Below are 11525 nucleotides of genomic sequence, written 5' to 3'. Positions count from 1 at the left end.
TGATTGCTATTTACAATATAAATACATTAATGTAGCTATATTACTCATCTATAATTGATCGAGTACAAAATGCTGTGGCATTTTTGGTGAATATAGGGTAGCAGGCCTTGGGTCAGGAATGAGTCCCCCATTTATAACATTGTTTCTCATGAGAAAATTGGTTCCAGTTACAATGTTTTGACTTAAGATGAGGTTTTCAGGAACCAATCATGTCATTAGTCCGAGGACTGCCTGTATTGTTAATTTTTAAAAATGTAATTATTGCATATAGTTATGGGAAGGTTCAAGTAAAATATCTATACAGAATACCTTAAATGTCAGTATAAGATGGCTGAACTGGAATAAGGTTTCTAGAACTAGTCTGATGCTGACATGATCGATGCCTGAAAATACATTAAAAACAAGGTGAAGGTCAGCAATGTGAATTGAGTCCTTCCTTCCTTAGTACAGAGACTTTAAAAGTCTGAATATAAACCATACAACACTTTCCCAGGTCCAGATTCAGCTCTCAGGTGTCTGCATTGATTAGAATGGTCACCACATGCATATATGAAGGTCCACTGTTTCTGCAGAGAATTTCAAGCTGCTCTTTCCTGGTGCAGATCTCAATGCTTCTGTCTTTCTTTGGGAGTGGTGCATCCTCCAAAACAGCCACCCTTGTGTGTGCAGAACTGAAATCTTATGCACCATATTACTATTGCCAGTATTATGATATTACCAGAACCTAGGGCTCCCTTCTCCAAGCTGAATGCCTTAATCACTAGGTTACAAAGTCAGGTTTCGTCTTGGACTCTGCCCCTCAGGCCCCATGAATCTCTTTAGTGGGGCATGGACATTTTAACAGGATGGGTAGAGAGTGTCCCTTTGGTTTAGTTTATAGCTTGGTATCTCTAAGAAGTGAAAGAAGTGGATTTGAACCCTTCCTCAGGCTGAAGGTCTAGAACCCAGGTCTTTTCTATCCTTTACACACTTAGCAATTATATAAAAGGTGGGGCCACTACTGTCATTCAAACAAAAGAATATAGCTATTATTGCATTCTGTGAGGGGCCCAATCCTACTGGTACATGTTAGGTGTGCTTGGAATACACCTACCAGGTATGAACCCTCAGAAGTCTTAGGGCTAGTCAATGCTGTGATGGTGGTGGGTCCTTGTGATGACAGTCATCTGAGAACATCCTGTCCACCTGCTTCCAAAGACACATTCTGAACCCAGAGATACAACAGTAAAGCTGCTCTGGGCTTGCCCTGTTATGCCCACTTGCAGGCCCTCAGTGTCTAGTGCGTCTCAGAGCAGGCATTGGGAATGAACCAGGACAGCCTCACTTCCAGATTGAGAATGAGCAGGTGCATTAGTACTGGGTGGGTGGTGCTTGGTCCTGTCCTCACCATGCTGCCACTGCCACACTGCAGACAAGGCCCTAGTCAATACTTGGCCAAGTTTCTGGCCCCCGGTGGGCTTGAGTGGGAGTTGGGTAACACTAACAACTTAAGCCAGGGTATTTCTGAGCATGATCCACAGAAGCGGAACTGAAAGTGCCTGCTGTAAGCAACAGGGTTAGGCAATAGGACTGTGCGAAGCTACGGTCCCTGATTTGATTCGGTGGAGATTCGGCCCAATTCAGTGGCCGAATCTCTGAATCCAAATCGAATCAGAAGGCCCTTTAATCTCTTTGAATCAACTAGGAACCCTCTGAATCGATTTGGAGAGATTCGGGAAGATTCGGCGATTCAGACATAGACACAACTTTAAATGTTTTTTCTACTTACCTCTAGGTAGCAGGCAGCTTGTGAATGCTCCAATGCTGGGGCATGTGGAGTGTCCTAGTGAAGTACGGGGGCTCCCCAGCGTGCATGGCAGCAGACCCGGAACTGGACCAGAAGCACTTCTGGTACACTGCCAAGCACATGGAGGGCCCCCACCCCCACCCCGCTGCACTCCCGTGGCACACTCTGTCCACCACAGCATTGCAGCATTTACAAGCTGCGCTGGTACCTTGAGGTATGTAGAAAAACATGTAAAGCTGTGTCTATGTCCAAATCGCTGATTCTCTGAATCAGCTTCGAATCTTCAGATTCGGATTCAGCCGAATCGAACCAGGGGCAGTAATCTGAATCAATGAATCGAATCACTGCCCCTGATTCAGGCTGAATCTGAATTGAATAGGGCCTGCTTTGCAAACTTCTATTAGGCAACAACTGAGCATTGGGAATGAGCTGGGGTTGTTCAGATCACAAATTTGGAGTCAGGTGTCTAAAGTCCTATTTCAGTTCTGGCATTAGAACTCGAACCATTACTGTGGTTTATACAGCTGTATTAATATAACTTCTGTCACACCAACAAGCTTCATTAAAAGAGGATGCCATGTGAATGCATATTTCCATAGTAGGCAGGTAATTAAATACTGCTTCAGTTCCTTTAGTTCAACTGTTCATTCAAGGTATTGTATTTAGAACTTGTCTATTGATAAATCAGCTTTTTTTAAAAAGATTTCAAATTCTGCACTGTTACAAATCACTTATACCTTTTGATTCAATAATGTACAATCAGAGAAAAGAAAGTGTGCACAGCACTGTCTCAAGCATCCATAAAATTATGTTTATGAATGATGATTAAAGTAAGCTACACTAAACAAGAAAAAAAGGAATATTTCTTCAAGGTAACCTACCATTTTCTGATTGCCACCATTTTTTTTTCCTATCTGGTTCAAAAGTTGTGATGACATTTTCAATTCTGTGACTGTTCAGCTGCGTGTAGGGGTTATAAGGGTATCTGGAGTCACAGAAGAAGCATTTCTGTTCACCCTAGAAAACAATAATAGTAGAAGGGTACACCTCTTATCAAACCTGCCCCGGACAGGTGTCCTGTCCCACTGGCCATCTTCTTGGCCACCATCCTGGAACTGGAAGTCCTGCCTCCTACCCCCTGACATTTGCCACTGAAAGTTCCACCCTTTGCCATGGAAGCACCCGCTTTGGAGGGGGTCACCATCTTGATCACTATCTTGGAATCAGAAATCCCAACCTGTCACATGGTCTCTGACCTGATAGCTCCATCCGCATAGCCCTGAACCCTCACCCCACCCTTACTGCGATGTTGGCTGACATGTTGATCACCATCTTGGCCAACATATTGGTCCTAGAAGCCCATGCCTCATCACACGATCTTTGATCCCAGTAGTTCCATTGACATGAGCCCAAAACCTGCCCCCTTGCTGCCATGTTGGCCTCCATATTAGTTGCCACCTTAATTGCTATTTTGGTTCCAGGAGCCTCTGCCCTGTCATATGGTCCATGGCCCCAGAAGTTCCACCCACATTACCCTGAAATCTGCCCCCCTTCCTGCCATGTTCTCTGCCAAGCCCCTGCACTGTCACATGGTCCATGATACCAGAAGTTCCATCCATATGACCCTAAAACCCATCTCCTTTTCTGCCATATTGGTGGCCATGTTGGCTGCTATGTTGGTCCCAGAAGCCCCTGCCCCATCACATGGTCTGTGGCACTGGAAGCTCCTCCTGCAACACCTTTTGCCACAGGGGTTGGCAACCCCTGGCACACGTGCTGAGCATGGCATGCGAGGCCATTTTGCTCAGCATGCCATGGCCAGCCCTGGCTCTGGGTAGCTGCTGCCAGCAACGGAGCCCAGGCTGCTCCCAGCAGGGCTTGCAGTGTCCCAACAGCCTGCTAGGAGCAGCCCGGGCTCCCAGCTGGCAGCAGCTACCCAGAGCTGAGGCCGGCTGCAGCTGGGAGGCTGCAAACAGCTGTGCTAGGCTCTGGAGCTCTGGCATCAGCTTTGTATCAGTGCATACATGTGTGCCTCAGAGCAGGCAGTGGGGGAGGGGCCTGAGGGAGCCCAGTCTCTCTCCCGCTCCTGGAACAGAGCTGGTGACTGGGCTCTGGAGCCCAGCACAGCTGTTTGTAGCCAGCCTGGGCTCTGGGCAGCTGCAGCAGGCAGTGGGCAGGCTGCAAACAGTTGCACGGGGCTCCCCAGCTCCAGCATCAGTGCCATGCGTGCACAGTCACCACCAGGTTCAGGTGTTCTGTCCAGGTTTAGGTGTTCAGGTGGGCTATGGGGCTAGTCTCTTTACTTTTCAGTATTGACTGAGAGAGGCTTTGTGAAGGCTTTTTGTCTCCTAGATGTACCAGGCAAGAAAGCCATGACTATGTGAGCTGGTCCAATGAGAATATAAACTGGATCATTTGGAAGTTCTGTACTGAATTCCCATGGGAAATGTTTTAAATGCTGTTATTGTAATAGGTTATGCCATTAATTGTCTGAGTCTTACAGAGAAACATTTAGCCTAGGGCATAGCAATTTTAAATGCTGTTCATTTTGCTGAAGACTTTAATGCTGCTCTACATGGGGTGATCAAGGAGAAGGAATAGCCTCTGGTGCTCTATATTAAATACTTAACTGGTATAATAAATTATAAAACCCTACTTAGGAAGAGGGTCTAGCTAGTATATAGCATGAACTATTATAAGGCTAGCAAAATGTTGTACAGATTTTGATGGAAATAAAAAAAGCACTCTCACTGGTGTCATGTACTGCTTATTCAATCTCTTGGGAAGGAGATGGGAGCCAGGGGTGTGTGTGTGTGTATGAGGTGTGATGCACCAACCATGGAAGGATAAGGATAGGCACAATTCTATTGACCTAAAAACGTAACAAAAGGTCTAGCTGGGGCAATGTATTGTCACCTCCCTGCATGATGAGGGGAAATAGGATCCCCTCAAGAGAGAATGCTGGAACATGTCCGAGGAAAGTTGAAAACCTGTGAAAAATTTTGATAAGCATCTACCCCAATTAATCAGGCCTATTGAACACAACAGGGTGGGATGTTTTCACCTAAAAAAATTACAGTGGGCCTTGCTGGGGTGGTACAGCATCAGGATCAAATGGGTTAGACTCCACCAACACTTCACAATGATTCTACAGGCATGAATCAATGCCTGAGACACAATCTGCATGACTCAGAACCACGAGTCTAACCACTGCATGAAACAGTGAGAGACAATATACAAATCAGAATCAAAGGACTAGTCACCACATCCAACCAAACTTGAAATAAAAATTCCCAACAGGGTATAAACCCCACAGTTTGGGTCAGAAAAATTCTTTTCTCTGGATGATGAGTCTGCTTCAGGAGAACCTGGTAAGTATTCATTATCTCTGTATATATCTATCTCTCTATATCTATATCCCCTTTTTCTGCATGAGTAGGTGTCTTTGGTCTTCGTTATAGAGGGCTTATCTATTGGGAAAACAGCAAATAACTATTTTTTCTCAAGAAAACACTTTCCTCCTGATGACAAATCTGCTTTAGAACAAAGCTAGGTATACATTCATTATTTCTAACACATATCTAATGCACACTTTTTCTGTTTGATCACGCTATCTTTACTTACTGTGGCTTTTGGTCTTCATTATAGAGGCCCTACTTGATGAGAAAACAGGGGACAGGTCTTAAAGCTGACAAGAAGTATACCCCTTATACTGCTAATAAGTTAGATAAATTATTAGTACAGCCTTAGTTATGTCGGGGATAAGCATGCACCTAAGTGTCTATAGGTTTGGAACATCCCATCTTGCCTCTCAGAACCTGCTTTTGCAAACATGTATAAACACATGTGTAGCAGGGCACTGTGGTGAGCCTCCTCTTTTAAGGGAGCTAGCAGCCTGCAGCTGCAGGGGGCTATTGAGAGGCTCACCTGACAGAAAGAGGGCTCAAGCTGAAGTTATATAAGCCCAGAGTCCCTGGGAGCTACAAGGTGAGGAAATCCTGGCTAGAGTTACCATAGGTCTAGGTTTTTCCAGACCTGCCCTCATTTTGGATCCTCTGATTTATGTCCAGGCAGTTTTTAAAAATATGATCAAGTGTCCAGGATTTTGGTCTGCTCAGCATCAAAGTTTTTCAGGGCACTTCCTAGCTTGGCTTAGCAAGAAGGTGCTTGGGGCTGGAGAGAGCGGGGGGAAGGTGATTGGATGCAGGGGGTGCCTTGTGCATGTGCACATGCACATGTACATGGCCAACATGCAGCCAGGCAGGATGGTGGGAGCAGCCCACTGGATACTGGATGCAGGTAAGTCTATGGGGAGTGGGGGTTGGAGGGTCAGGATTTGGGGACTGTTTGTGGGGGCTGTGTGTGTGTGTATGTATGTATGGCAGGGGTGTGTGGAGGGAAAGTGGGTGCCTGCCAGCAGTGGGGGTAGGTAGCTGAGTGCTGGGGCTACAGCAGGTCAGGGGAGGCAGAGGGAAGCCCCTGCCCCTCCAGTGGGGGAAGGAGGCAGTGGGGTCCTTTGGGGGCAGTGGGGAGCTGTGTGCCTGGGCCAGTGACACCAGGGCTTGTGCCTGTGCTCAAGGGGTGGGGCAGCTGGGACATGCTGCAGGGCTGGGGGGAGCAAGGGGCTGCAGGTCAGGAGTGAGGGGCACTGGCAGGGCTGGGCGGGCTGTTGATTCAGAGTGAGGGGCATCAGGGCATGAGAGACTGTGGGTCATGAGTGCAGGGTACCGGCAGCATCAGAGGGCTGTGGGTTAGGAGTGAGGGACAGCGGCTGTGGGTTGGGAGAGAGGGGCACCAGCATGGCCCTGTGGGGGGAGTAGTGAGAGCTGGGTGTGGAAGGGCAGTGGCAGAGCCAGGAGTTTGCGGGTTGGGGGTGAGAGGCAGTAGCAGGGCTTAGGTGGGGCTGTGGTTTGGGAGTGAGGATCATTGACGTGGGCAGGGGCAGGGTACTGGCATATCAGTTTCCCCCTCTCCCCCCACACACAATCATATACCCACCCTTCCCTGCCCAACAGCTATCCTCTTTTTTGGAAGTGGAAATATGGTAAACCTACTTGTGGCAGCAGGACAGCAGGGCTCCTGAAGGCCTGGAGTTTATATAAACAATCATGCAGGCCTGGGAACAGAAGAAGGGTACCTAGCCAGAGGAAATCAGGGTTTTACAAGCAAGTGGCCTTTGTTTTATTTTGAACCCACAGAGGGTCCATGTGCCCAGAGAAGGGCTAAGCCATGCCAGAGAGCTCAGAAGCCCAGGGAAGGGACGGCGTGCAGGACCAGAGGCCTGGGAGCCTAGGGAGGGGGCAGTATGAAGGACCTGGGGCCTGGGAGCCCAGGGAAGCACTGGCATGCAGGACCAGAGGTCCAAGAGTCCAGGAAGGGACTGTGTCGGGGACCAGGGGGTCCAAAAGACCAAGGAGGGCTGGGGGTATAAGTAAACAGCATCACAGACAGAGAACACCTGTGAGGCCTGGGACATGATGTAGGGGAGGTACGGAACCACGGAAGGAACCCTTAAGGCAACAGATGCCTGTGGGTCCAGAGTGAGGGGTACCAGGGCATGGCGGACTGTGGGTCACGAGTGCGGGGTACTGGCAGCATCAGAGGGCAGTGGATTAGGAGTGAGGGGCATCTGCACAGGTACAGACAGGCTGAGAGGGCTTGCTAGCCTGTGGGCACAGGACTGTGGCTGACAGGACGCAGGAGAGGCCTGGCGTAACTGACATAGGCTCAGGCTCACTCAGAGCCCACACGCACTCTCCCTTTTATATCTTTCAGTAAGAGCAAGGTATGGTGAGTGAATGATCAGAAGGGGGCTGCAGCTGACCCTGAGCCAAGCAGGGGCCACACGGCCACCGTGAGGCCACAGGCTGGCTACAACATGCTTACTTGGAAATGTGAGTTGCCTCAATTAATTCAGCAAGAACTGTTCTGTGTACAAAGGGCACTTACATACCCATCAGATGAGGACCACATGTGCTTATCAGAGCCTAGATTTGGGGACCATTAAAACCACTTATTTTCTCCCAGCTTTTCTTCTTCTGCTTGAATAAGGGGGATTTTAACAGGGAAAGTTAATTAGTTCACTAATGTATTTTTCCTTGGTATCAGAAGGAGTTTGTACATTAAAATTTTGGGAACTTTTACACACACTCCGATGCATTCTGATTAGAACGCATTGGAGCAGACTCGATTAATTGATGTTAGAGCCACTCTAACTAAAATACCACCCCACACCACAGAGCACATATATAAGTATCCCTTTTTTGCTCCTTCTGCAAAAAGCGTATGCCCTTCTACAGTCTGCCAGCTTCCATTAACCTCTGAAGACTGCAGTTTTATGCCAACTCCAGTAGCACATTTTTTTTCTTTTTACTTTAAATCTTATATGTGCTAAATAAAATGATAGTACCTCAAATCAGTTGTTTTCTCTAAACCTATTATTTAGAAATCCATATAGTCACCTTTTGTCATAGAACTAACATATACACAGTGTTTTCTTTTAAAACAGAAATATCAAGTTTTGTTCTGAATTTTCAAGCCATGTCATTCATTTACAAATCAAGTCAATCCAGGCTTTACATGATTGGGACCTGCATTTCTCTTCCCTATGTTGCTCTAGATTTGTTTTATCAAAACATCTTCAACTTATTTCTAATGATGTTTCAGCAGGCTGCCAACTGCATTTGCAAAAATCAGAGTCTACTTCTCCAAAATGTTATGGCTGAAGCAATCTATTCTTATTTCTATGACTAGCTTTACTCACATACCATTATCATCCTTTATGGCACTAATAAAAACACTTGATATTTTGCAACTTCCAACTGTTAATCTCAGGGGCGGGGGTTGTTTTGTTTTAATAACCAACTGAACCCTGACTCATCCCTGTGAGGTAGGAATGTATTATAATCCCCAGTTTACAGCTGGAGAATGGAAGCACAGAGAGGTGATCAGTGCTAACTAATTACATAACACAACCAGTGTGCCCAATATGCCACCAAACTCAAGACAATGCTTCTGCTCCAAGAAATGTACAGTTTATGAGAGACAAAAAAAGCTGAACAAAAAGCAATAGATACTGGTCCAAGTGAATAAAAGAGGGGGAATATGGAGACGATACTGTATGGATACCTTTAAGAGTGTTATGTGTTACATTGGCCTATGGATTGCAGGAGGGAACAGCAAATCAGGCTAAGAAGGCTCTCTGAATAAACAAGCTTTATCATTTTATAAGTTTAACTTCTTGGTCTTTTGAAGCTAACACATGGTACCAGGAGTGGGGTATGAAGACAGACAGACAAAATGGAGCATCTCAGAATTCCAGAGGAGTTAAAGCTGTGTAGCAATACAGCAGAAAACTGCAAGAAATTTAAGCAGAGTTTCACCATATATATGATGGCCAGTGGAGCTACAGAAAAGGAAGATCCCCACTCAAGGTAACTTTTTTCTTTTCTTTCTTTTTTTTTTTCTTCAGTATAGCAGGCTCAGATGCTCTGTCTCTTTATAATAGCCTACAACTGTCAGAAGCAGAACATAAAAGCTATGGTACAGTAATAAAAAAAGTTTGAGGAATATTGTTTAGCCAAATAAAAGAAAACCTCCGAATGGTATAATTTCCACATGAGACAGCATCAAGCATATGAGACAATAGAGGAGTTTGTCAAAGACCTCAGACTGCTGAGCCAGACATGCAACTTTGGAGACCTAAAAGAGTTGATGATGGGAGAACAAATATATTAGGTATAAGGGATACATCTCTCAGGAAAAAAAAACTGTTAGAGGATACTGAGCTTAATATGGAAAAAGCAGTTAGCATGTGCCAAGCAGCTGAGATAATAAATGCCAGGCTGCAGAAGTTGGAGGAAAAAGCAGAACAAGCTGAACTAGATAGAAGACTACAAAAACCTGAGGCAACACACAATATAGAAAGGTAGACCTCACTATGAAGCAGGCAAATGGAAGCCAAAGCGAACTCATTGCAGATGCTATTGCGCGTTACCACAAACCCATGTGATGCCCTGCATTTGGTAAGCACTGCAACAAATGCAAAAGATTCAATCACTTTGCAAGAGTTTACAGAAAGGAGCAGGATGCACCACACAAGAAGCAGCAGGTGCATGCCAGAGGAAATGCCCTGTTGGACCTGGTCCTGGCCACAAGCGATGAGCTGGTAAGGGGCCTCCAGGTCCTTGACCACCTGGGTGATAGTGATCATCGCTTGCTGGAGTTTACCATCCAGCGCAGGGTGTCAAGGGCCAGCAGCAAGGCAGTAGCCCTAGACTTCAAGAGGGCCAACTTCAACGAGTTGAGATTAGTGGGAGAGGCACTGGGGTTCTCAAGGGCAGGGGAACTCAGTGCCCAAAATGAGCAGTCATTCCTTAAGGAGACGATACTAAGGGCCCAAGGGGTGACCATCCCAACAAAAAGCAAGCGGGGCAGGAGTGCCCGAAAGCCCCTCTGACTCACCAAGGGCATCCAGGAATGCCTGATCACCAAAAAGGCAGTGTACACCCGGTGGAAGGGGGTTGCTATCTCCAAAGAGGAGTATACCTCCTCTGCTTGGGCCTGTAGAGGGGCTGTCAGGAAAGCTAAGGTGGACATAGAGCTAGGACTTGCGTCCAAAATCAAAGATAACAAAAATTCCTTTTTCAAATATATAGGGAGGATGAAGAAAGCACCAGGAAATGTGGGGCCCCTGCAAGATCCTCTGGGCAATCTGGTGGTTGTGCCACAGGAGAAAACAGACCGCTTTAACCAATTCTTTACCTCTGTTTTCTTGGGCAGGGACCAGGACTTCCCCACCGTGATGCAAGACGGACTCGAGGGGAATGCTTCCAGACCTCAGGTTAGGGAGGACTGGGTTAGAGAGCTTCTGGAGGGGCTGGACATGTTCAAATCAGTGGGTCCAGATGCTCTTCACCCCAGGGTGTTGAGGGAGCTAGCAGGGGTTATTGCAGGGCCCTTGGCACAGCTTTATGCGTGCTCGTGGTGCTCGGGCCAGGTGCCCAATGATTGGAAGGTAGCCATTGTGGTCCCCATCTTTAAAAAAGGGAGGAGGGAGGACCCAAGCAACTACAGGCCCATCAGTCTTACCTCAATCCTAGGGAAATTCTTTGAGAAGATCATCATGGAGCACATCTGTGATAGGCCGGCCTCAGAGATGATGCTCAAGGGCAACCAGCATGGTTTCATTAGGGGGAGGTCATGTCAGACCAACCTGATTGCCTTTTATGATCAGGTCACAAAAGCATTGGATATAGGTGTTGCTGTGCATGTAGTCTTTCTGGACTTCAGCAAGGCCTTTGACACTGTCTCCCACCCATCCTCATTAAGAAATTGGGTGACTGTGGCATTGATGCCTACATAGTCAGATGGATTGCAGATTGGCTGAAGGGTCGCACTCAGAGGGTGGTGGTGGACGGGTCATATTCAACCTGGGGAGAAGTGGGCAGGGGAGTCCCCCAGGGCTTGGTCCTTGGGCCCGTGCTGTTTAATCTCTTTATCAGTGATTTGGATGATGGGGTGAAAAGCACCCCGTTTAAATTCGCTGATTATACCAAAATTTGGGGTGAGGTGAGCACACTAGTAGGGAGGGAAAGACTACAGCAAGACCTGGATAGGTTACAGGGATGGGCTAACAAAAACAGGATGCGTTTCAGTAGTGACAAGTGCAGGGTGCTATACTTGGGCAGTAGTAACCAGCAGCACACTTATAAGATGGGAAACTCCCTTCTTGAGAGCA

The 11525-nt window shown here is 46.9% G+C and overlaps 1 protein-coding gene across 1 annotated transcript in view; it reads right to left on the bottom strand.

Annotated features, from left to right (window-relative positions):
• LAMB4 (laminin subunit beta 4) overlaps positions 1-11525 on the bottom strand; it is a 92388-nt gene that overhangs the window by 67093 nt on the left and 13770 nt on the right. The window contains exons 4-5 of the mRNA XM_019543542.1: positions 2668-2803; positions 310-383 (exon numbers count right to left, since the gene is read on the bottom strand). Coding sequence (XP_019399087.1) covers positions 310-383; positions 2668-2803 — 210 coding nt within the window. The remainder of the gene's footprint in view (positions 1-309; positions 384-2667; positions 2804-11525) is intronic.

Source organism: Crocodylus porosus, unplaced genomic scaffold, assembly GCF_001723895.1.
Source record: "Crocodylus porosus isolate Cpor-Errol unplaced genomic scaffold, CroPor_comp1, whole genome shotgun sequence".
Lineage (NCBI taxonomy): Eukaryota > Metazoa > Chordata > Crocodylia > Crocodylidae > Crocodylus > Crocodylus porosus.
Note: the sequence above shows the minus strand (reverse complement) of the source record. Positions and strands in the feature narration are given on the sequence as shown.